The sequence below is a fragment of the Galeopterus variegatus genome, unplaced genomic scaffold (assembly GCF_000696425.1).
Source record: "Galeopterus variegatus unplaced genomic scaffold, G_variegatus-3.0.2 Scaffold4782, whole genome shotgun sequence".
NCBI classification, from domain to species: Eukaryota; Metazoa; Chordata; class Mammalia; order Dermoptera; family Cynocephalidae; genus Galeopterus; species Galeopterus variegatus.
The window spans coordinates 15,675-41,927 of NW_007730893.1; the positions used below are offsets into that span (position 1 = coordinate 15,675).

The 26,253-nt window shown below is 57.8% G+C and overlaps 1 protein-coding gene across 1 annotated transcript; it reads right to left on the reverse strand.

The window, feature by feature from the left end:
• Positions 1-9,460: 9,460 nt before the first annotated feature.
• Positions 9,461-10,543, reverse strand: LOC103603770 (protein FAM19A4-like; the record flags this gene model as incomplete). Its single annotated transcript, XM_008588348.1, has 2 exons — positions 10,444-10,543; positions 9,461-9,757 (listed from the first exon to the last, which is right to left on the reverse strand). Coding segments are annotated over exons 1-2 (397 nt in total), but the record flags the coding sequence as incomplete, so codon positions are not given.
• Between the last annotated feature and the right edge of the window lie 15,710 nt (positions 10,544-26,253).

The window sequence follows — 26,253 nt, forward strand, 5'->3', positions numbered from 1 at the left end:
CCTATACTACTGGCCGTTATCTGCTGTGCACAGGGCTGTCCCCCAAGTCAAGTGTGGCTTTCCTCTGGGGTCATTAAACATCACCCTCATTTGAAGTCCACCCAGAGAGGCAGGAGCTCAGCGCCTTTTCAGCCTCCTTCCAAGAGGGGACGGGGAAGGTGACAGGGGCGGGCGTCCGTCCAACACCAGCCAGTCTCAGAACGATGCTCCTGCATCCTCCTCAGCAGAGCCTGAGGCTCCCTGTGGACTGTGATCGGAACACAGTGGTAACAGGATCTCACTACACCCCCGTGAGGAGTGTCTGCAGTGCCCCCAAGTTATGGCAGAGGAACAGGACAAAGAAGGTATGAAGTCCTCTGGCGTTAGGCAAACCCTGTCCCCCTCCCTGGGAATGTCATGAGTGTCCCTGCTAATGCTGCAATCAGGGCACGCAGCTGCTGCCACATGCTGGGTCCATCAGCTCTCAGTTTCCTGGAGAGAATTTCCTCAAAGATTTTTCAAAGATATTTCTTCTTGTAAATGCTGATTATTTCCAAATGCTGATTAAACTGTGTGAGATGGAGGAGGTGATGCTATCAGCACAGAGTGTACTGGACACTTTAAATACCACCAAGAAACTGAAGGCATCCCTAGACGCAGGGCGGTGGCATCGCTCATCTGTCCCATGCTGTCCCCAGCTGGAACCTGCAGGTTCATGGCTTTGTTCATTGCTAGAGTCTCCCTGAAAACTTGCTCCAATCAGGTGTTATGGAGGTAGCAGGACTCGCCGACAGACATCCGTGCAGCACCTGTCACACCCTACAATGGGCTCAGTGCTGGAGATGCTGGGCTGAACGAGCCTGTCCCCATCCTGGTGGGACTCCAGGGCTGGCTGAGGAGAGACGCACACCCCAGGGATGAAATGCTTTGTGAGCCTGGACAGAAACACATGCAAAGCAACAGAGAAGGACAGGCTCCTTCTAAGCCTAGGTCCAGCTCTGTTTTCCAGATTTCAGGGTACAAGTCTTGCACTACTCTTGTTAAGCTTATTCCTGAGTATTCTATTCTTTGTGATGCTATTCTAAATGCAACTGTTTTTTTAATACCATTTTCAGAAATATACAATTGATTTTTGTATATTGATCTTGTATCCAGCAACCTTGTTAAAGTAATTTATTAGTTCTGAGGCTTAGAGTGTGTATGTGAGTTCCTTAATATTTTCTTTATAAAAGATCACATTATCAGGAACACAGATAGTTTTACTTCTTTCTTTCCAGTTGGGTTGTCTTATATGTTGTTTTCTTGCCTAACTGTCCCAGCTAGAACTTCCAGTGCCATGTTAAATAGAAGTGGCGAGAGAGGACACCCTTGTCTTGTTCCTGATCTTGGGGAAAAGCATCCGTCTTCCACCACTGACCACGATGTTGGCTGCAGGGGTTTCACAGATGCCCTCTGCCACGCTGCAGAAGTTCTCTTCTTTTCCTAGTTTGTTGAGTGCTTTTATCATGAAAGGGTGCTGGATTTTGCTAAGTGCTTTTTCTGTGACATGATCACATAATTTTGTTCTTTATTAAACTGATGTCTCATGCTGATTGATTTTCATGTTAATCCATACTTGCATCCTTGAGATAAATTCTACTTGGTCATGGTGTGTGATCCTTTTCTTATGCTACTAGACTCAGTTTGTTAGTATTTTGTTGAAGATTTTTATGTCTATATCCATAAGGTCTCTAGTTTTCTTGCGATGTCTTTGCCTGGTATTGGGGCAATACTGGCCTCACAGAGTGAGTTAAGGAGCATTTTCTGCTCTTCCATTTTTTTGGAAGGGTTTGAGAAGGACTGGTGTTAATTCTTCTCTAAATGTTTGGTACAATTCACAGCGAAGCTCTCTGGTCCTGGTCTTTTCCTGCTGGGAAGTTTTTAAATCACTAATTCACAGCCTGTACTTGTCATAGATCTGTTCTGACTTCTATTTCTTCCTGAGTCAGTTTTGGCTGTGTGTCTGTCTAGGGCTGTGTCCATTTCATGTGAGTTATCTAATGTGCTGGTATGTGTTGTTCATAAGAGCAACAATGTATCTCAATGGTTCATTCTTCTGTACCATTCTCCTTTCTATGGGGTGGGCAGTATTGTCCCCTCTGATTCCAGATTGAGTAATTGAGCTCCCCCCTCCTCCCTTCATGTCAGCCTAGCTTAGTTTATTTGTATTTCAAAGAACTCGCTTTTGGTTTAGGTGATTTCCACTGCTTTTCTGCTATCCACTTCATTCATTTCATTATTTTCTTACTTCTGCTTGACTTGGGTTTAGTTTACTGTTCATTCTTCTAGTGTGTTCAGGTGGATACCTTTGTTTTTAATTCAGTTTATTTACAGGTAGATGCGTGTAATTTAATTCTTTTATTTTTTTAAAAAATTATGGCTGTGTTTTTCAATCAGCTCACAAATTTCCTGAAGATTTCACACGACTCTCACAAGTTAGCGTGAGCTAGCCCCAGTGGACCACACGGGTGTTCTAGAGAGCACGCCACACCTCGGTGAGGAGGTCAGCATTCCACACACAGCTCAGAGGGCTTGGCGGCCCTGCTTGGGGCTTCACAGCTGCATCAAGGACACACATGTGTTTCTAAATATGCACACTCACTTTTCTAAGTATTAAAACACATAAAAGATTTTCCTCCAAAAGAGTGGTGCCTGCTGTCCACACTCTGTCCTACCTGCCCCTTCAGGGATTGTTTGCTCTCAGGGAGCAGTAGGGGGCATCTCAATAGTGCTGGGCACAAGGTGGCCACTCACTCATGCCTGCTGCTAAAGGAACTGTCAAGAATCTAAGGTGACCACTGTGCCCACTGGGCAGCAGCAGGTGGATGTGGCACCTCCCTGGACACAGTGCCTACCTCCTCCAGGAAGCTTTCCTGGATTGTCACACTGCTGCATCCAGCCACTGCCAGTTCCTGCAAGCACTGCCTGGTTCAGCCCTGACTTGCAGCCCCCACAGGTCTGTGTAGCTTCACAACGGCCCCCTCTTCCCATCCATCAGCACTCCTGCAGTGGCTGCCGGGGAGGAGAGCAGGGGTTCCCCGGCTCATGAGCTTCTCACCTGCTGCTGTGTTGGGCTGCACCTGCCCCAGCTCCCATCAGCGGCCTCCACCTCTGAGGCTGCAGGGGCTCAATGCTGGGTCAAGGCCAGACTCACCCAACCCGCCACCCCTTCCTTTCCCTGCATACCAGCTTGTCATTAGTGTTAAACTAATATCTTGCCTGCTTCAAAAATGGCAAAATTCTAAAAAAAAAAAAATCATAAAATGTTACTCAAATCTGTTGGAGACATCAGGATGAGATGGGCAGAGTCAGGGGCACCCACACTCAGCAGAAGAGCCTGGGAGGGGCAGGGATGTGTTCCTGGGCAGCCACAGCCTGGGCTTGCCCTACCCAGGACCCTGCATCTCTTTGTCCCCGAGCCACCTGAGGTGGGGATCTCACAGAGCAGAGGTTGCTGTCCCCGGCAGGGCTCTGCAGGCCCACCTGCTCAAGAACCAACTCCCCAGTGCGGGAGGGCTGTTCCCATGTGGCAGAAGGGTGCTGGGTTCTCCCAAAACAAAGGGGACACCACAGCAGGTGTGCAGCATGGGACTGCCACCTGGGAGCTGTGCAGCAGGTGCTCAGCAGGCTTGTCGGGCAGCCACCCTGCACCAGAGGCTCTATGATCTCAGTGGACACTGGAAACCATCACCCCAGAACCCAGAGAAGGAACGGTCTGCCCGAGGTCACAGCCCAGCCCGGGGTGTGTGAGCCTCCTCCCCTTGGAAGCTGCTGAGCAAGAACACAGCTCTGGCTTCCCCTGGTCCTGGGTGCAGGGACCCTGTGCTCCAAGACCCCTGGGGAAGGTGCCTCGCCTGAGAAAGGGAGAGACCAGCAAGGAGACCACACCCCCTCCCATCAAGCCTCCCATGCCCCCGACATGACTGGACGCCAAGGACAGCCCACTGGCTGGAGAGTCCAGCACATGTACACTTGCAGCCCAGCTCAGCTGCATCCGGCCTGCTCCCCCATCCTCCCCACAGCCCCTGAAAGTCAGCAGCTTCCTCCAGCCCCAGCTGCAATCCAGCGACACATGCTCACTGCCCACTCTGAACGCTGGGGTTTCCCCTCCTTCACCCTAATCTGTGCTCCCCAGAGCCAGTGGGGAGCTCCGCAGTGCGGGACACCGGAGGAGTCCAAATCCTGAGCAGAAGGACACCTGGGACTGGCTGTCTCATCTCTTTACAGAAACATCAAATAGCCACACGGCTGCTGGGAGGTTTTTTAACAATTAAAAGCAGCAAGGCTTGAAAGTATCCCAGGGACAACTTGCCAGAGGACGACCCCCTCCCATCAAAACTGGACTCTGATGAAGCAAACAGGCCGTCCAAACCCTGCAGCCACAGCCTGTGCCGGCCAGGCCGGGCACCCGGCTCCTGGAGTGCAGATCTGCCAGAGCGGTCCCAGCAAGCCCACGTGCCTTGGGCTGCCCTGCACTGTGGACTGTGCCAGCCATGCCTGCCAGCCTGCACTGGTGGGGCCCGATGTGACTCCCCATCCTGTGCTGCGGGGCCTCCCTACATGCATCCCACCACCTTCCCCCAAACTAGCGCTGTGCAGAGCTGACATGGTGCGACCTCACGAGGCGTCTCAGACTCCATCTGCATCCTGGCGGTCCACGGGAATGGCAGATGTGCCCGGGAAGGCATTCTCCAGGCCTTGTTCCTGTTCTCAAGAGTTTGCAACACACCACCCTCTCCCAGGCTCTGATTCAGCAGCAAAAAGGCCTTGGGCAGTGACAGGATGTGAGAACTACAAGTGTCCTGAGGGCCTGTGGTGATCGGACCCAACAGGTGCCGTCATCACCTACCAAGCTGAGCGCCCCCATCTGCTCACGCTGGCACCTGTGCACCCCATGCGTGGCAGAGCAGGAATTCCCAGCCAGGGTTCAGGGGACCCTGGCTGGACCCAGCTGCAGTCCTGGCCAGCCTGCAGCCTCGGGAAGCCGCAGGGTCTCCCTGAGCTGCAGAACCGAGCCATCATGCCCACGCCCCCGGACAGTGGTGGGATCACAGCCACTGCGGTGGGCCCACACCCAGCACATCTCAGGACATTTGCTGGCCTGAGGACTGTTCTTTGCCTGTTCCTTGTTGAAATCAGCTGTGCATGTACTGAGGGTCTGTCTCTGGACTCAGTTCCTCACGTCTCTTTGGGGCTCCATCCTGGGCCCTTCTGGATCTTCCCTTCCTTGCTGTCAAGGGGACTCCACCCTCAACAGAACACAGCAACCTCTGCATGTGGACCAGTCCCAAACACGTCTGCTGGCCACATATCCCAAGCAGCATCCCCCAAGGCCATGCCTGGAGCACACCTGCCTGACGTGTTGCTAGGAACTGTGTTAATGGGAAAAACAGGAGCGGCTCCCTGAGCTGGGCCAGCAGGCACCAGTCTACAAAGGGCCTGTGCACACTGCACCTCATGCCACCCTCATGAGAGTCTGTGACTGCAGCTGCCATCCCTGTCTGTGGGCAAAGACGCAGGCTCAGCCCACGACACCAGCCAGTGAGCAGAGGTGGCACTTGGAGCTGCAGCTTTTGACTCCACACCCTGAAACTATTTTGCCTTGCAGCCTGCCCTAGAAATGCGTGTTATGAGTTCCAATCCAGATGTGCAGATAAGCACATTCACCCGGAAGATGGGCAGGTGTCACAGGTCAGTCACGTCAGCCAGGAGGGTCCTGGCAGGGCCCTGAAAGAGCGTCCTGATTGGAAAACCCGCTGGCCATGCATGAAGGGAGGTCTAACTTCCTGGCACACCATCCCGGGACCTGTCTGCCAGCCCAGGGTGTGTTCCCCATCCCAGAGGCCAGCCACAGCCCTCACAGCACGTCTCTGCATGGCCCAACACCAGCCTGCCCTCCCCAGATCCCTCAGGGAAACCTACCAGTTCTAGGCCTAAGACCCACTAACATCCTGCCCCTCATGGGCCTGGGGCAGCACTGCTCCCAACACAGCCCCACAGCCCGACCACCAGCTGCCTGCACCTGCCCCTGGGCATGAGGCTGCTGTCTTTACTTGATTTCTTTCAAATTGAGTTTCACAAGAACCCAGCTTACGGGAGAAAGCATCTCTATTGCTGGTATGTCTTTGTAGGGATGGGAAGCCCTGTGGCATGTGGCTGGACTGTTTCTGAATCTCTTTCCCGATTGTTCTGTAAGGTGGAGGCTGTTCAAACCCGGGCGTTCCCCTCTCACCAGCCTCTCCTTTCACGAAGAGGAGCTTTTCTGGTGAGCTCCTCTTCATCCCTCAACACCCTGTTCAGTTGCTCCCTCGTGATGCATCCATGCCAAGGTGGCTGTCCTCTGGGGCCCCAGCACCTGCAGCACTGTGTGTACCCATGCATCAGGCATTTTAAGAGTCTATCTCCTCTTACACCTCCTCTACACCCACGAGCATACAGCTTATTTCAGTGAATGAGTGAGTGAACATATGAACAATTAAAAAGCCAATTATGGGCTGGCCCCGTGGCTCACTCGGGTGAGTGCGGCACTGGGAGCGCCGAGGCCACGAGTTTGGATCCTATTTAGGGATGGCGAGTGCGCTCACTGGCTGAGCATGGTGCAGACCACACCATGCTGAGGATTGCAATCCCCTTACAGGTCAAAAAATAAAAGTAAATAATAAAAAAAAGGCCAATTAATAAACAGATAAACAAAGGAACAGAGGCAGGTCTGCTGTGGCATTCAGGGCTCCTGTGCTCATTGAACACTTTAGGGTCCACATAAACCATCGCAGTTTAAAACCTGCTCTCACCAAGTTCCAGCCCAAACCAACGCAGCCCACGCTTCCTCCTCAGCAGACACGACTCACACGCAAGGACACTTATCATGCAAACAGAGCAAGAAAACAGAAGAGCAAAAATCAAATTAGAAGGCAGCCTGGAAAATGTCCACTGTGCAAAAATGCAAGCTAGCTAATTTGTTTGGCCTCCCTTGAAAACAGCGAGGTGTTAATTTGGGTCTCTGGGACCTGGCTCCTGAGATGCTGGGAGGCTCACAGGGAGAGGGGAGAACGGGGTTTCTGATGAGCAGACCCAGACCCAATTAGGAATCAGTGTTGACCCCAACTCTGCCCACGGGCAGGCAGAGCTAATGAGAAGCGCTGAAGGACTCGGGCAGAGCGCCCGGCCCTGCAGAGCACCTCCGTCCCCTAGGTCTTGGGAGGACCATGTCGCCTGAGAGGTAGCGGGGCCACCGCAGTGAGCTGCTTCCAGCCACAGGGGTTGGGGAGGGCGGCAGATGCGGTATTAATTTGGTTCATGGAGAAGTGAGATGGCCGTCCCTTCTGGCCCAAATTTACCCAGACTTGGGCCTGGCAGGACGGAGCCCCAGGATCCACGCAGCCACCCTAAAGCAGCTGCAGACCCGGCTGTCCAATCAGCTGCCTTCTACGGGTGCAAATTAACAGGCGTTTTTAATAAGGACAGACCCATGGTCCAGTGATGCGCTTCTCTCTGCTCCAGGCCAGCAATATGCACCCGAGGCCTTGCAACTGTTCCATTCCAGCCAGCCCCCAGCCAGCCAGCACAGCATCGTCTCCCACAGTTTCTGAGTGCCCCAGAATTTCCCAAAAGCCACAGGGATGTGGGTGGCGCGTGCAGGGGAGGCAGTGAGGGCGGGTTGGCCCAGGCTTTTGGCTCTTCGGGGTACTGCCTCCTGGGCACCCAGGCCTCCAGGTCAGACCCCAGCAATGTGCTCAGCCCCAAAGGTGCACAGGGCATCTGCAGGCCAGGAGCCCAGGGCCCTGTGCTCCCCTTCTTCCCTCTCCTGCTGGACACCGCATGGGACCAAAGCGCCCTGCCTTGGGCCCACCTATGCCAGCTCCTGAGCAGAGGCAGCAGGATTCAAACCTAGAGCCAGAGCTCCATGCAGAGGCCGTGAGAGAAAGACCTTGAGCAGAACCAGAAAGTCCAGGCTCTAAACCCAACTCTGGTGACACTGACCAGTACTGCGCCCTCCCTGGGGATGGATGGGCTGATGCCTGGAAGACATCACTCAGGGTCTCCCTGACCATGCTCCCCACAACTGGGCAGTGTAAGCGGCTTGTGGGCTGTGGGCCCGGCCTGTCGGACACCAGGACCCATTTCTGGGTGCAGGAGGCCAAGGACACAGTTTCCCTGAAGTCCACCCCAGCCTGGAGAAGCCACCAGGCCAGCCATAGGTCCCCCGCCCCCCACCCTGCTGCAGCAGGGGCACCTCGGCCCCTCCCTGTCTGCCCTGCCCCTGTCCCTCCCCAGCCCATCTCCACCGTGGCCACCGCAGGGACTCGCTTCTCTCCCTCCCCCAGGACACGGCTCTAGGGAGACCCCGCAGCAGCCCAAGCCCACTCCCACCACTCAGGCTGATGGTTTCCCTACACCCCACGAGGAGGTCCCACAGGAGACTCTGCCAGACACCCGTGGGAGGCGGCCCTCCCTGCCTGCACCCTCTGCTGGGCTGTGATTCCACTCCTGTGCCTGGAACCAAGGCCCCCCACACCCCAGCATGGGGTCATTCACCCCAAGGCCACCTGGAGTGGCACACACAGCTGCTGCTGGCCAGGCCCACAGTAGCCTCCTAGGTCTGCCCCAGAGAGGGGGTCTCCCCGCCTGCTCGGGACAAACAGGGGCCCTGAGTGGGGTTTCTGGCTGGCTCCAGTGCCAGCCCTCCATGCCAACCCCAGCTTGGACACACTGTGGCCCTCAGGGAGGTCCTGGCTGTGGGGTTCCCAGGTCTCATGCTGAGCCCCACGGGGCCGGGCAGGTCACTCGGTGTGGCGCACACACAGTGGCCTCTCCAGCAGCAGATCTCGTGTCGGATGCTGCGACAGAAGCTGCAGGGGGCCCCTTCCTCCCCTTAACGACCATTTGTGATTCTGTTTCCATAGAAGATCCCCAATGGTACCACCGCATGGAAAGTGCCCTTTCTGGGCATTAATTAAGCAAGGATCGAAACACGGCACATCTCACTGGCAGCACGATTTTTGAGGGCATCTGGGGAGTCTCCAGCAGCCAACAGCATGGCTCATCTGCTCATCCGCAGAGCCATGGGGATGATGGGGCCACGGCTTCTACCAAGCCCAGGGCACATGGGTGCCTGGTACCAGCCAGACACACAGGGTGGGGAGTCCTGGTCCTTACCAGCAGCCTTCCCAGAAACCACAGGAGGACAGATGTAACAGGCACCCGTGAGCCCTGGGCCATCTTGCAGATGGACCCCCTCTGCCCACCTGCCCTTCTCTCTGCAGCAACACCAACTGGCTCCAGCCTCGACCCGGAAATCCCCACCCATGAGCAAGTGCGGCAGGGACCCCACATCTGGGCATGCCTGGAGATGGCAGATCCCTGCCACCCTGCTGCACCCCAGAAACTATGCATGGTGAGAACAAGCCAGTGCTACCCACTGGAGCAGTCGCGCTGCACGTACCAGCCGGAAGGACCAGCGGCCTGAGCTCGAGGCCCTGGTGGGACATCCTGGGGAGAGGCCATGTCAGGGCGGACACCCGGCCCTCGCAGCCGCCCCGGGGGATGCCGTTCTCAGCACCCAGTGTGCTGCCTGGGCTGTGGCTCTTACCATCCACACAGGCGGGCCGGGCCCTCGTGGTGCCAGCGATCTGCCCCTTCCTGCATGCGCAGCGAGCCGTCTGCCTGGCGATAGTCCTCCGAGGCTGGCTGCTGTCCCGGTCCAGGGTCACAATCTCACAGGTGCCGGCGGCCAGCTGACCTGTGGAGAGTAGCAGACGCAGACTGAGTGGCCACCCCCGGAGACCAGCGGCTGGCCAAGCCAGCTCCCATGCCCCTGCATGGGGAGGTCCGCCCAGATCCCACCACGCAGGGGTCCACGGCGGGCCCCAGCCTCCAGGCGGGAGGCCCTGCTCAGAGGAGCGCGCGAGACCACCGGGGAGGATGCCATCCGAAAGTGCTCCCCGGAAGCCAGGGCCGGATCAAGCCCGTGACCTCTGCTCTAGCAGGGTGGTCTTTGGGCAGCCCGGCCCGGCAGAGAGGAAATGAACGCAGCCCCACATCAGGCACACTGGAAAGGAAAGGGCCACAGCAGGGAGGGAGAGCAGCCCCCCATGCGCACGTGCAGCATCCCATGGGAGGGAACCCGACTGCACAGCTCTCAGCATTTGCAAAGCAAGTGGGCCCCTCAGCCTCTGTCCCCAAGCACTAGCTAGCACGCCGTTCTGAGCACGTGGCCTCCGGGAGTCAGGCAACACCAGGCCCGCCCTCAGGTTGCTAAGGTTGCACAGGGTGGGCTCCCCACGTGGGTATAGAGTGAGAGCAGGATGAGGCCACTACACGCCCCACGTCAGGACTTCATAGCTTTCTCAGCCCCCCACAGGCCAGCACGCTCCCACACACGCATACACACATGTACATGACATGCCTGTGCAGGCACAGATGTACCACATGCCTGGTAGGTGGACATGGAGCAGACCACGTACAGGCTCACACAGACGACATCCAGGTACACGTGGACATGCTCCAACAGGGTGCGTGTGTCCATGGAGACCCAGGTACACACTGGTGTGCATGCGCTACATGGATGTGCCCACATCCCATCTCCCTGTGGACACTGCCCGTGCTCCACATTACAGACACCCCATGGCACAGCACGAGTGTGGCGAAGGCCACAAGGCCCAGGTCTGGCTCTGTACAGTCAGGGCACAAAGAAGGGATGCGTGTCTTCCAAAGGCACCAACTCCAACTGCTTCCCTGGCTTCCCTTGTCCCCCACTTCTCTCCTAATCCCAAGGAGAACCCCAGTCTCTCCGAGGAGTGGTGGGGAGGCAGCTCAGGAGAGGGGTGGTGAACGCAGGGAGTTCCACCCTGCAAATAAGCCCCTAACTGAGGTCATCGTCCTGCCTGCAAATGCGCGTGGCCACCACCAGTACATGCTAAATACAGCGCTGACAAACGGAGACAGCCAGCGCTCAACGGTGGTATAAAGAAGAAAATCTCGAGCCTCGTGGGAGGACCGAGGCTGTCCCGCAGCCCAGCTGCCGCATTCGCTCCAGGGCGGCCCCTCCCTGGAGCCACCGGAGGTCCTGGTCACTCACTGCCTCTCTCAGCACTAGTGAGCACCGACTGCATGCCGTCCTCCATGCGGTCCCAGACCACCAGGTTGGGCAGAGGAAAGGCGTCCCTCCTCGGGGCTCCTTCCAGCTGGGGAGATGGCACCGCAGCGATGCACAGATTCAGGGCTCCAGCCCACTGCCATAAGTGCCATGCTGGGGTCCGCAGGGAGACAGGGGGCTGCACAAGGGGGCACGACAGGGAGGTGACCACCCAGGAGGGGGCGGTAGGTGCAGGTGGGACGAGGGGTGGTGGTCCCCACCCCTGTGGAGCGAGCAGCAGGAGGCTCCCTGCTCCCTTCCCATCTGTACAGCTCCTTCTACCATTGCCTCAGACGCCCCCTCCTCCAGGCAGCCCCTGCACCCTCCAGGCAGCTGACTGCACAGGATTTCCCCTGCCTCAGTGTCCTCTGTCACCTCCAGGTCCCCTAACCCAGCCTAGGGCTCAGCCAGGGCAGTCATGCACAAACCCGCAGGACACAGTGGGTGGACGGCCACATGGCTCCCTCACTCCAACACTGCTCAGGCCACCTGGACCTGGGGAGTACCTATGTCTGGCTGTGACCCAGGAGGCAAGGGGGCATCTCCAGAGGTCACCAGACATGCCTGGCCCAGCCCGGTTTGCCCACAGTCTGGGGCAGGGCTCAGGATGGAGCCGTCCAAGGAGACCTGGCCCAGCTGCCTGGAGCCCAGCGTGCGCGAGCTGAGCGGCCATGGCCGGAGTGGGAAGCTCAGAGGAAGAACGTGGGGGCAGCCAGAGCCTCCCCCAGGACTGCGGCTGCCTCTGCCCCCAACGGCCAAGACTGTCCAACAAGGAGCAAAACCCCGGTGCCACCTCCCCTGCAGGCTACAGCTGTGGATTTTGACTCACACTACTGAATTACACGCCAAATTATACACTGCTTTAACAAAAAGGCGAAAACAGACACATAAATAAACAAGCAGACCATAAATACAGCCGGGGAAGTGCATCCCGGATAACGAGGTGATGCCTTCCTCCTGATAAGAGGGTCAGGCTTCCAAGACGTGACCACGGGTAAATGAGCGTCTGAGCAGATCTGCGCATGCACGTTGAAGACACTCTGATTTATGGGGTGTGTCCACCACTGTAATTTGCAGACAGGCAGTGGCATGAGCTTGGTCCGCAGCTGCTCTTTTAAGCTCTGCAGGTTGGCTGGGGCCACTCTGTGTTGCCACCCACCTTGCCCCGGATGCCTCTGTCTGACCTCAGCCCCCCCAGAGGCTCATGGTGTCCAGGCTACCAGGGCCAGCTGCCTCCTCAGGGCAGGGCCAGGCATGGAGCAGTTCACTGGAGTCATCCATCCATGGTGGCTGGACCAAGGGGGGCAGTGCTTGGGACACCACTCTCACCCTGTCCGTGAGGTGGTCACTAATGAACTACTCCTCCGACCTGACACCTAAGGCATTTGCTGACCAGTGCTTCAACATGACTCGTCCTTCAGAGCCTGCCTCTTTGTCTGGAAGGGGGAGTGAGGTGACACCCTCCAGGCAGGGCCACCTCAAAGTGAACTCAGAGGGCACCCCAGTCCCAGTGCAGCCCTCAAACGGGTGGCCACATGACCAGCAGCTGCCAACCCAAGACCCTCGTCCCTCAGGAGCCTCGATTCTGGACAACGTGCTTTGGACAAGCCGGTGCTGATGCATGAAACTAGAAGCCACCCCCACGCCCCCCGCCATGCCCCGGTTGTGTGGGCACACTAAGATCCCTCCGAGAGCAGGTGTCTAGGGCTGCGCAGGAAACAGAAATACACTGGGCAACTTAAACAACAGGCATTTGTTCTGGAGGCCGCAGTCCTAAATCTGGGTGTCACCAGAGCCGTGGTCCCTCCCAGACTCTGTTTCTGGTGGCTGCAGTGACCCTGGGCCTTCCAATTCCCGCCCCCGTCATCTCTTGGTCTTCTTCTCAGGCTCTCTTCTTATGAGGACACCAGTGACCTAGCAGCCTCAGCTTAACCTGATTACATCTGCAAAGGCCCTATTTCCAAATAAGGCCACATTCAGACAGGTGCTGGGAGTTAGCACAGGAACCCATCATTTTGAGGGACACAATTCAACATACAACAGACAGAAAAACCACCTCTGTCTGAAAATATGGGAATGCCAGCCTCGGCACGCTCCTGGCCTCCTACCTGTGGGGTGCACGCCCACGCTGCTCTGTCCAGGTTATTAATGCATCCGCCGCTCACGGATGCCCAGGATCCAGCCGCAGCCCAGACCAGCCCCTCTGTCACTGCCACACTGCCCTGGCCCGTCCTCCAGGGTCTCCCGCTTTGTTGTTTACCTCCTTAATTCTTTTCTTGAGGCTGGTTTTCTGCAGACTATGCCTAGCTGACCTCGCACCCTCCTGTGGCTCTTGAGTCTCTGGGGCAGCCGTGGCTGGGGGTGTTTATCTCTTGGTTCCCGTGGGAGCTGGTCAAAGCCATCCCAAGTGCAGACCCAGCCTCTCAGCCAGGCTGCCCCATCCCCTGGGACCCCACTGAGCTGTCCACAGATTTGGGCCCTCGGCGCCCCATGACAGCAGTGCCTGCAAATGGTGAGACTACTGAAAAGGCTCAAAGGGGAAGGCCTGAGACTCTCAGAAGCAAAATGGCCAGGGTGAAGTCCAGAGCAGGGTGATAGGATGGCAGGCAGCCCAAAATAGCAGCACAGAGAAACCCGAGGCACCCGTGGGGCCTGGAAGGAGTGATAGGCGATCGGCACGGGCTGGACGCTCCCAGCAGGTCACAGTTACCACAGGGTCGGGTATTGATGGGCGGGGACATCCAATGTCAAGGAGACAGAGCAAAGGACAGAAGGCCCCCTGGGCCCATGCTGCGCCTGGGCCTCTGCCCACCCTGCCTAGAGCTTTGCTGTTTAGTTCTGGGAGCCAAGAATTACATTCAGACTGTAATTTTTAACCATGTGGGTAGTAAACCGTTGCTAACCAGTACCTTAACCATCTGCTTCTGCGCTCACTCACAAAAGTCGCCATGGATATGATGGACGTTCTCACTCAGGGTCCCACGTCCATGTTTGCTGTGGGGCTCCAGATGCCCAGGCCAGGATGGTGCAGCCACCCACAGAGGACGTCCCAGAGTCTCAGATGGTCACAATGGTGCCTGGCCACGGCCCTCAGACACACACAAAGCCATCGACTACTGCGGTTGCCTGGAGCCTGGGGTGGCTGGAGGCTCCTCGGACACGGGGCAAGTCTGTGATTGATCAGCAGTGTCTGCCCTGGGCACAGGAGGAGCTTGGCCAGGTACCAACTGCCCGGCCATCCCGTGTCTGAGAGGCCTCTAAGGCACACTGATGTTGTTCTCGAGCAGACTCACCAAGAGACAGGTCCTGCCCTGAAGATGCCGTGACAGGAGCCTCATCTCAGATGGCCACAGGCTAACCTCACTCACAGGTGGCAGACAAACTCGGCATCACAGATGCCTGGGCAGCTGCACAGACCTGCAGTCAGCACAAGCTGGGACAGGTCGGCCCCACTAGCACCAGTCACAGCAAGAAGGTGGGTGGGGAGCCCAGATCAGGACCAGGGAGGGGGATTGTGCAGAGGTGCCCACTGTTCACAGGTTCCCAACTCAGCTGACCACCCCCAGGAATGACCACAGCGGAGAGGAAGAGGCATGGATGCATGGCCCCCATGCAAGCAGTCCCCATGCTGGCCCTTCCCTGCAAACAAAGTCAGGTGAGACTGAGGCACACAGTTGCCTTGTGACAGGTCCAGGGGGGTGGGGGAGGGGCGGGGCACTGCCCACACTGGCTCATAGCTCCACACGTGTCAGGTGAGGCTTGGTCACTGGCCCCCATCCAGCCCATCCTGTGCTCTCAGTTTAGCTGCGCCAGCCACAGAGATGAAGTCTCCAGAGCCCACACTTCCACATCCTGGGCAGATCCCTGTCCTAGCCCACTCCAGCCCAGCTGCTTCCTGCACTCAGAAAGTCGCTCCCTGCTCTGCTCACATTTCTGCACTTCAAAGACCCCTCTGCCCTCTGCTCGGAGCCAGCGATGTCTGACTCTGCAGGTACACACACGGCCAGGTGGACCCACTGCAGACAGCGCTGGGCTCAGCCTCAGGGCTCCCTGACTGTCCTCCCGAGTGTCCTCACTCACACTCCCAGGGTGGCCCAGGCCTGCATCCCACCCTGGCACGGCCTCAACACCTGCTTTCATGAATGGTCCCAACGGGGCTGCAGGGGAGGCCCCTGTCCAACCTGCAGGGAGAAGGGAGGACGAGCCAGCTCCAGGTTACAGAGGTGGTGCAGACAGAAGCCTTGAGCACACACACAGGTGGACTCTGCCAGGCCAGGGGTCTCCTGTACTGCTGAGACTCAGGCCCCAGGACGGCCCAGGACAAGCCCAGCTCCAGGGTCCCATTCTGCTAACCCTGCCCTTCCAGCCCTCCCTCTCCTGCCCAGCCGCAGCCTTCTCCTGGGGCTGCTCTCAGAGCCTGAGTACCCAGAGCAAGGGCTGCCATGGAAGCTTCTGGAAGACAAGCTCCCATAGCTCTCCCTGCCTCCTGCTCTGTTTCTGTGTCTCACACGCCACACACATGCACACACCACCCATACAGCACACAGGAGCACATGCACACACCACACTCTCTCCAGCTCACTCAGAGGCCTATGTAAAGGGCATCCAGCAGGCCTGGTGTCTAGGCCAGAGTGACAGGGTCCCCGGAGTCAGGGCCCATGTCCCCCTCAGGGTGTCCGGCTCCCTGTGCTGACCTTCCCTCTGCCCTATGTGAGCTCCACGATCACTCCGTCTACCAGAGGAGGGATGACAGGCTCAGGAAGAGGACAGGCCTGCGGGGAGCCAGGGCTGGCCGTGGCCGTGGGAGCCACCCCGCTGTCGAAGGAGCGGGCAACCCTGGGCTCTTGGGCGGCACCTCACGGCCTGCTCAAACCTCAGCTGCTGGAAGGAGGCCAGGAGGTTCTCTGGGGCCCCCCAAGGGCTCTTGGCAGATCGCAAAGGCAGCCTCTCCCCAGGGCTCCGCTCCTCCTGCAAAGGACGGTGTCCACCGCCTTCCTCCCCTCCTCTCTCTGTTCCCCTGGGTCCACCAGAGACTTTCTCCAGGGGGTGGGATTGCGATGTTTTTCTCTTTTCCCAAGTTTTCTTTAAATAAGAAGCTCACATTACTATTAAAACCACAAGGGAAAAAATGTTTTAAAAATAAAACCAAAGAGAAATCACAATTCTTCCTCCGACACCCACTCCTATGAAGCGCAGCACAGCCCCACCCGCCCGTCTGTCCCCGCAGGCCAGCGGCCGCCTTCCCGTCTGGGTGAGCCTGGGCCAGGGGCTCGCGGGGCTCCCGGTGAGAGAACCCTGGTGCACATGCGTGTGTTTGGGGGGCATGGAGGCAGGATAGGCAACACTAGTTAAAATGGAAAGAAATAAAGCAACACTTTGGGGGAGTTTTCTAATTACTAAAAAGTGCTGCAACATCATCACTTAACAAAAATCAGGTGACAGAGAAAATTGTAAGAAAGAAATGACCACTGCACCCCCAAGGAAGAGCCTCCTACCAGAGCATCCCACCAGACTTTATCTTTGGTCTGGGTGTTTGTGGGCATAGTCACAGGAAACTTCCTGTTTTGTAACCTGTTTTTTGTCACTTACATTTCATTGGGACACCCTCCCACATAGCCACCATGGCCACATGGTCTTCCACAGCAGTAGTTAACCTCCTGTACCACCGTTGCTGCTGTCCCTAGCAACACCATGGCCCCAGCCTGGGACAGATGGACGGCCTCATGAGGCAGAGTGGCCCACCCCCCACAGGGCAGGTTAGGCTCATTGAATCTCAACTTCGTCCCAGCCACTCAATGAAGGAAGCACCTCGCCCATGTAGTGGGTGGACAACCTCGGTGCAGAGAAGTTTCGTGACATGCAGAGCTGGGATGGGAGCCCATGCCGCTGTTCGAGAGCCACAGGTCTGGGGGGCCCAGCACACTCACCGCCCCTGCCTGGTCACAGCAAGAAGATGCCCTGGGGTGTGAGACCTCACCACCTACTGCCCATCTCTGTCCTGGCAGTGAAGGTTGTGTCTGAGCCAAGAAGAGGGGCCATGTCCTTTGGAAACCCCACCTTGGGCACATACCCCACTTGAAGGCTGAGATAAGCCAGCCTTGGTTGCTACGTGAGACTGAGCTGTCTGTGCCAGGCACAAAGGTGCAAGGGGCTTCCACAGGGGTAGGCTACAGGCCATGGGCCACTCATGCCCTTCATCTGCATGCAGGGGACAGTGGGGACTGGTTTGCCTCAATGTGCACTCAGAGGCTTGGCTCTCACCTCTGGGGCTGCTCTCAGAGCCTGAGTACCCAGAGCAAGGGCTGCCATGGAAGCTTCTGGAAGAAGCTAGGTCAGTACCGGCCTGGGCCTGGAGCCCAGCTGTATGACAAACACGTTCACGTCCATAACCACCAGGGGCCCTGCTGGAGGCTGAACCAAACCCCAACTATCCCCAGGGCAAGAAAGCAGTGCAGCCTGATGGTCCCCAGAGGCTAAGAGCCTGGTGTCACCCCTGCTTACCACGCCAGGTACAGTGAGGTGCAGGCACTGGGCAGGCCTGGGTCTAGGCTTACTGCACAAACCCTGCATGGCCCCACCAAGGCCAGTGCCATTATCATCCGTGTTTCTGCAGATTTTGCAGAAACAGCTCACAGGGGACACTCCACATGCCTGGGGGGCGTGCACTGGAACCCAGGGAGAAGAGAAAGGACACCAGAAAATACCTGCGGAACAAAATTCCCAGAGCCACGCCCAGCCTGTGGGGACTTTCCACTTCCTCAGGACCCTGGCAGGCCATTAGCAGGAAGGACACTGGGGCCTGAGCATGTAAGGGCACTAGTCCAGTCCCGGCTGCTCCATTTTTGCCAAGTGAGCCCAGTACTGTCAAGGGAAGACACCAGATCCAGGGGTCCCAGGCTCATGGCACATCACAGGGTCCTCAAAGCCCCAGCACAGCCCCCAAGGAGGGCTGACACTGCCCAGGCTGGCCCAGGATGACAGGACTAGAGAGAAGCCCAAAGGCACATCATGTGTCAACCTCCTTCCCGGGTGCTCCCTGGTGCTACACGGGTTTCAGGGGGGTCAGTCCAAGCCGGCAGCTCCAGGAAGAGCACGAAGGCCAGCCCAGCAGCCCGCACCCAGTGGACACCCCAGGGGAAGTGGACCCGGGGGTGCGTGGGAGCGAGGCCCGGGCCGCCCATGCAGCACCCTCCAGCCCTGGGACGCAGGCGGACACGCTGTTTAACAGTAGAGCTACTGATGGTGACATAAATCTGGGAGAGATGACTGATATGACAGATGACAGAGTAAAGATCGGAATGACTTTGACAGGCATGGACCAAGAGGATGACATCTAACCACGGCACATGTCAGCATGGTGTGAGGACTGGAATGGAAACGAGGTGGGGCTGAGGAGTCAGGCCGGGCGTGAGGGCCGTGGGGAGTGGCCCGAGCTGACCGCAGGCACAGTCATAAGCCAGCGGGGGGTGCTGTTGAGAAGACGGGGGGCCAGGGAAGGTCCCCACAGGGAGAGACGGGTGCACCCTGGGACCCGTCTGGGGCTTCCCTTAGGAGAGGCGTTCATAGATCCACCCGCATCCACCAGGGACCTGGGCGAGGAAGTGCCAGGAGGGAGTGCGGCCATTGGGAAGCTGGCTCTGCCCTCCAGAAGCCAGGAGGAGGGACACGGATCCAGGTCTCGTAGGTGGCACTGTGGAAACCACATGTGGTACACAGAGGGAGGGCACATGGGGATGGCCACGTCACCTGGAGCAGCTGCTGGAGCAGGCACACTTGGGCCGCTGGCTCGTCTTCTATACTCCAGGCCTGAGGGTCCTCATCTATGACAAAGGGGACTTGAGTTCTGGGAGGGGGGGGGAGAACTGCCAGCTTTCTGCCTCAAGCGAAGATCCCGTGGACCTGGGGCACCAAGACAGTCTCCACGTGCCCCATTGCCAGCATGGGCTAGGGATTTCCTGGGAGCGTTCTGGGCTGCTAAGGGGCCTTTGGGAGACGGCCAATGGTTAGTGGTCATGGGCAGTAGATTTCCTTCACTGCTCACTAGAAACAAGACAGTTTGGTCGTGTTGGGACCTAGACAAGCTGCTCCCCTAGCAGAGAGCACAGAATAGCAAATGTCAGCCTCAGGGACTCACAGAATGACAGGCTTTGTCCCAGGTCCCGGCCCTTATTCACTGGGAAATCAGGCTGGGCTTTTGAAGAGGTCAAGACCAAGGCATAAGTGTGTACATGACGATGCCCCTGTTAAGTGCACAGCTGGACGAGTGACACGTGTGTACACCTGGTAAACAGCCGGCCACTGAGGGTCAGAACCTTCCCTTCACCCAGAAAGTGTCCGTGGGCCCCTTGGCAGGTGACTCCCACCAACCCTGGCTTTTGGCCACCACGGGTCAGCTTTCAGGACAGGGACAGAGGGGCAGGATAGAAAAGGAAACATGACGGTTGTGGGGAGAGGAAGAATGTGTCATGTGGTCAAAGTTCTGTCACTTGGATGCGTGCGAGAGTGTGTTTACCAGGCTGTTATGTCATTTTCTTTGAAATCAATAATCATGGCCAACATGCATGTGACCCGCTGCCCATGTGGCTCTAGGCCTCTCCCTGCCCTGGCCCTGCTGCTTTTGCAGCTCCATCTCCAGGGCGCGGTCACTAGGGTGGAGACCCCGGTCCACAGCAGGGCGTCCACCACCCGCTCCCTGCCTCCACAGCCTCTCCCTACTGCCCAGGCCTCAACATGTCACCTGCAAGTACAAATGCACAACTGCTCCCCGCCACCGTCCAGCACCCACCACGAAGCCTACGACGGGTGGGTCACACCGCCTGGACCTCCACGTCCCACCCGGTCCCACGTTGACTTCCTGAACTGCGATGACACCAGAAATGTAGGTGCTGCTTTAAGCTTTGACTCTGAAATCTCCGAGGCTGTGGGACCACAAGTGCTGCCCCGGGACCCGCCATGGAAAAGCAGCTCGTCACAGAAGAAACAGAAGCAGCGAGGAGGAGATGGGGAGATCTCGAGGCCTCCTATGGTCCCAGAGGGACAAGTTTGTGCTCGATCTCCGGCAAAGGAGCGGAGCTGTAACCCATGCAGGGTGACTTGGGCTTAGCGTCAAGACCACAAGCCGGTGTCCTCTGACCCGGAACTGGACTTTAGGAGTTGGTCCTGGCCGGCATCACGTGGTCACGCACGTGTGGCAGTGACCGGCTAGAAAACGCCTGTCTGCCTGTTGGGGCCCCGACACCCGCAGGTCGATGCTGTCCACCCTGGAAGTCTTGGTGTGGACCGTCTCCGGTGCCTGGGGAACAGAGGCTCTCCCCATGGCAGGGGTGACTTTCGGGCTCAGGAAGCCTTTGCACTGTGTCCTCAGCAATGGTCCCTCAGTTTAGCAGGACAGTCCTCCATCTGCACTTACTCCTAAGTGGGGCGCCATCATGACTCGAGTTCCCAAATCTGTGCTTGGCTCTATATTCAAAGTGTTACGCAATGAGAAAATAGTATTTGTAAAATTAGGAGAAGACTTAAGGGAATAACTTCTCACTAGTGCAGTGACGTGCTCGGTTACAGAGGCCGGGACTGGTGGGAGGGATGTCGCTGGCGTGGCCTGACTTGGGGGTAGGAGGCTGTGAGTTCCATCCTGCCTTATTACAGGTGTACACACACCCCATGCACGTGCCTGCACACACACACACCCCCCTCACACACAGCAGCATGGCTGGGTTAGTTTGTCATAAATTTTAACAGCACCTCATGGTGGTTGTGCTTACACAGGCCAGTGTGGCTCCCTGTGGTGACACAGGCAACAGAACCTGCCACCGGCACTCAGACTCAGGGTATCAATTGTGAGATCACTCTTATCACGTTTTTATTATGGGCAAAACTAACCAGCCAATTTGGCTTGTAGCCAAGAGACTGGGTGAGGCGGAGACAGACGGTGGGGAGTGCAGGGACTGCCCCCAATGGGGGCGTCAGAGACCCAGGGCTGGTGACCCCTGCCAGGGTCTCGGCCTCGGCCTGCCTGGGGCACCACACAGGTGTGCGCATGCGTGCATGTGCGCACACACACCCACACCCACACACACACACACACACACACACACACCCACACACACACTTGCAGCCTTGCCCACTACAGAGGAGTCTGTGGCCAACAACGTAGGTAGAAGGGGAGACAGGCCAGCTCCTCCGACACTGCTCTGACAACGCACATGGCTTCTCTGCTGTGCATGAGTCCTTCACTCTCCCAGGAGTCCACCATCCGGCACCTTGCACTGGCCACGGGCATCAAGCTGACCATGCGGCTTGGCTGACGCTGCCCACTGGGCCACGTCTGGGGCAGGGCCTACTGCCTCTCCCACTGCACTGGGACGTCCTCCGGGCACAGCCGCCCCCTTCCTCTCCCTCCTACAAGACAGCGCTGAACTCATGGTCAGCCCAGCACCAGCCCAAACTCACACCGGCCGCAGCCCCGAGCTGTGGGCCTCCTGGCCCAGATGCTCCGGGGGAGCCTGGGGCCCCACCGTGGTGGGAGGCTGCGGCGAGGCCAGAGCACTAATCTACCCGGAGCCGCTCCCCAGCACAGTGAGAGAGACAGCACTTGCAAACCGGGCTATCTAAACACTCGGCTCTACACTGTGCCCACAAATTAAGTGACTTATGTTTAGTCTTATTCCTGATCCTATAGACATTTAGTATGAGGTAGACATTTAGTATGAGGATTAAAAAATACAGAAAATGTGCTCTTTAAGATCCTGTGGCGTATTACAATCTCAATATTTGAGTTATAGTGAAGTCAAGTTTGCTATTAAATACTAGTACCTAATTCTCCACCACAGTCAGATTTCAACAGAGCCAATTAAATAGGTGTGGTAGATCTCGAAGCCCGGGTCTCCCATGGAACGTTTACGGGATGGCAGAGATCATCTCTGTGTGACAGTGTGTGCGGTGAGATAAAGAAATTAAGCAAGACTGGAACCTGTAAAGAAAGACCCCCTCCTGTGGCCCCAGACACGTGGCTGGACCAGGCTGCCCCGCACGCCCCCCATCCCGTACAAGTTGGCAGAAGGGTTGGACCAGGAGGACCAGGCTCAGCCCCACTCTGGAGGACAGGTCAGGAGGCTCTAGGAGGGAACGTCCTCACCCAGATTAGCCTTGCTCAGTAGTCAGATCTCGGCCCCATGCAGCAGGAGAGGGGTTGAGGCGCCACCTTTCTGACCCAGAAACAAGGGGACACAGGTAGAAACTGGGCAGGGCCATGGTGCTGGAGAACAGGAAGCCAGAGGAAGCCTGCAGAGGGGGCGGAGAGGGGCCAGCACAGGGGTACACACGTCCTCCTCACAGCAGACACACCTGGGCCCACCAGGACCAGGGAGCATGAAGACGAAGGGACCGACCAGCCTCACGTAGCTCAAAGGGAGCCTGGCCCTGGAACCACTGCATGCATGCAGCCAGCTCTTGTCCAAGTACACTCCACATGCAACGTGGCCCGTGGACCTGAGGGTGGCTCCCCTGGACCCCTGACCTAGGCTAAGGCTGGCCTCCCCCTCTGTCAACCCCACAGGTCTCCAGAACCACAAACAGTGACCTCAGCCCAGCCCCGCACCTTCCTGGGGCCACAGGGACATGCCCTGGGAGCCTCAAGTTCTCTGCTGCAATAACGTGAGAAGCAGGTCCACCTCCACTGCCAACTGTAGGACTGACCACCATGACAGGGCAGAGCCACCGCAGCTGGGTACCCAGGTGCCCATGACTGGGGAATCCACCAGGGCTCCACCAGTGCCCAGAACCAGGGTCAGGGTCAGGGTCGCGAGCACGATCAGAACACCTGCGTGCTCCCTACCTCTCAAGGGCTCACGCTCCCACGCCTCTCACACCTCTCCTTCCGCCCCTGTAGGACCCTCAAGAGTGGATGGAGGGCACTGAGCTCAGAGACCCAGGTGCCAGCCTGGCCAGAGAGCAGTCAGGACTCAGACACGGTGAGGCCACCCAAGACCTCTGGGCGTAGCCCCACCCCCACCCGAAGCTCTGCCTTGCAGGGTCCAGGGGCAAGGGGTGAAATGTGCGCAGTGGCCCCGGCTTCTCAGTGTGTAGGGTGAGGCAGGAGGACGGGACAGTACCCTTCTATCTCTGGCTGGACCAGAAGGGCCTCTGCTCACACTACCCCTGCCAATGGCAGAGACCACGGAGGGATGGCCTCTGAGGACAGAGGGAGGGGTTCCAAGCCAGGAAAGCGGACACCTCTAGAAGCTGAAAAAGACAGAAGATGGGTCCTCCCCTGGAGCCCCCAGGAGGAACCCGCCCTGCCCACACCTGGATCATGGATCCGGGAGGTTCCTTTTGGACTTCAGGCCTACAAAACTGTAGGAGAATAAATGTGGTGGTTTAAAGCCCTAAGCTCATGGTGATCTGCTGCTGCAGCCATGGGAAGCAAGCCTGGCGTGCAGTTCTGTCACCACCGCAAGACCCTGGCCCACCATCCAGGGGCTGCCCAACGCCGGTCATGATGGGAAAGGTTGGCTCACCCTGGCAGAAGGGCCTGGCTCAAGAGGGGTCGCACGGACGGTGGGGGACAAGGGCCCAGAGCAGGGCCGGGCAGTGAGGGTCAGCTGGAGGCAGGCAAGACCCTCGGGCAGTTCTCAGGCGCTCCACACACGTCAGCCCCAGCCCTGCCTGTCCTTGCATCCTCCTGCTTCCTGAAGAGGCTGCCTGCGAGGACCGTGCAGGGCCACACACATCACATCGGGGACATCCCAGCTGCTCCGGACTCCCAGGGTGGGAGATGGCCTTTAAGAAGATAAGGTCCAGCCCAAGACTCAGAGTCCTCGAATTCAATGTTGTCACATGATGCTGTTGGGGACAATATGATTAAAGGGTACTTGATCTTAAGCCCTACACCACACAGTTTGTCCTGCAGGTCCCCCACGGCCCTCACTGCAGCCGGAGAGGTAGGAATGATTTCTGTATTTTGGAAACAAGGACTGAGACTTGGGATTAGAAGGGGTCCCATCGCCCACCCACGGGCAGGAGCTGGTGAGCGGAAAAGCTAGATTCAAACCCAGACCCGTCCCAGACGCCACTCCAGCTGTCCTTTCCACATGTCATTACAGACTCTAAATTCTGTGATGTCTCAAACAAACGTCAGAAAACCCTGAAGGTGTAAGATTTCCCCCCAAGTCCTCTCTGCATGCGTCCAGCCAAGAGACTCCGGTTGGGCAGGAGCCAGGAATTACCTGGTTCCCAGCCCTTGAGCCCAGTTAATTTCTTCTGTAGTTAACACGCAGATCCAGGAGGCCGATTTGACGAGGGGCCTCGCGGGTCTGGGTAATGAGGCCGTAAGGGGCTCTTATCCAAAGCACTCTGTCTAATCGCATGGCACAGAGACACCCGCAGCACTTGCAAGGATCCTACTGCACAAACGGGAATGCAGGGACGGCAGCAAACCTGACCAACCCGTGTAGCCGCACAGCTCCGGGGTCTCTGAGACATGGGGACACCACCTCGAGGGTCCCAGGAGACCAGTGAACCCCCTCCCCCTCGAGCAGGTCTATCATGCCAGCTCCCTTCTGGAAATGCAGGAGGTCTGCATCCAGCACTGCCCTTAGGGAGGACACTAGGCTGGGTGTGGCTGCCCATCAGGAATCACACGCCTGGGTGGGCGCCGGCTCCTGCCTGGGGAGCAGAAGCTTCCTGCTTCACCTCTGGCGCAGCCAGGCAGAGGAGGCTCCCGGGCCTCTCCCTATGGGCACGGGGCCATCCCAGACCTTGTCCATAGCAGCTGGGCTCTCCTGACCTGGCCTAAAAGAGCTGCCGACTTGACCTCTCACCTGGCCCCTCAGCTCCTCCCTCAGGAGGGGAGCAGGGGGCTGAGGCCAGACCTTCCCGGGATGTTCCTGAAGAAGCCACAGCATCCTGCATGGTGTTCCAAAGCACAAGCCACCAGCTGAACCACGCCCGCCCTGGCTCCCCCCTGCAGCCCCGCAGGCGGGCTGTCATCTCGGCACTATCTGGGCAAAGAGGGTCGTGTGAGGGCTTACTCCGGGCTCATCCTCAGGCCTGGCCAGCTGGTTTCAGGCAGAAAAACAAAAATGAGCCCAGAGTCGCCGCCCAGATGGATTGAGTTCTCTGCTCCCCCAAGCGCCAGGAGACTGGGATTTATCGCCCTGGTGATTTAGGGCCCTGACGCCACGCTGGCGGCTTTGCTGTGGATACGCAGGCGCTTTACGGAGGGACAGGGAAGGAGATGTGGGCACCTTCACTGTTCTCCTTGAGGCAGCAATCGCTGCACCCAGACGGCCTTATGAAGCGCTCGCCACTGGCCACTGGGCGCGCAGTCAATTAGCCCCATTAATGTGCACGTTAATGAGGCGCTGCCCGCCTGCCTGGGGCCTGCGGCGGCCCAGGGCCCCCCCACCCCCCAAGCTGGCCTGGAACACTGCTGTCACGACATCGTGAACACTGACTTAACCGCTGCTTACGACTTCACAAAGGTCAATAAAAGGCAGGCCCGGCCGTGATTTTTCTGAAGGAAATGAGGCAGCTCCTTTCTCTCAGCACCCTGGTAATGGACCCTCAGCTGGCCGCCGTCCTTAGAATGTCCCCACCCTACCCACACGGCATCCAAGGTGGCCCAGTAAAGCGGAAGCTCCCAGCCCAGCTCCAGCTTCCCAGGTGTACTCTGCACACTCTGCCAAGGGGGGTCAGGAGGCCAGCAGCCCTGCAGTGTGGACAAGGTGCAGGTATCTGACATCCTCCACTCCACGTTCAGGGCCATTCCTCCAGGGCAGCCTGGGAGAGACCTCGGCACATGGGGTGAGGCAGGGCAGGGGCAGGGAGTAAGTCAGGAGACCAGCATGTGCTCACACACATGCATGCACATGCGCACGCACACACACCAGCAAATGTTCACACATGCATGCGCACATGCATGCACATGTGCACACACCAGCACGTGCTCTCACACACACAGGAACACACACCAGCACGTGCTCACACATGCTTGTGCATGTGCCCCCACACATGCACACACACACACACACCAGCACATGTGCACACACACCAGCACGTGCTCTCACACACACATGCACACACACCAGCACGTGGTCTCACAC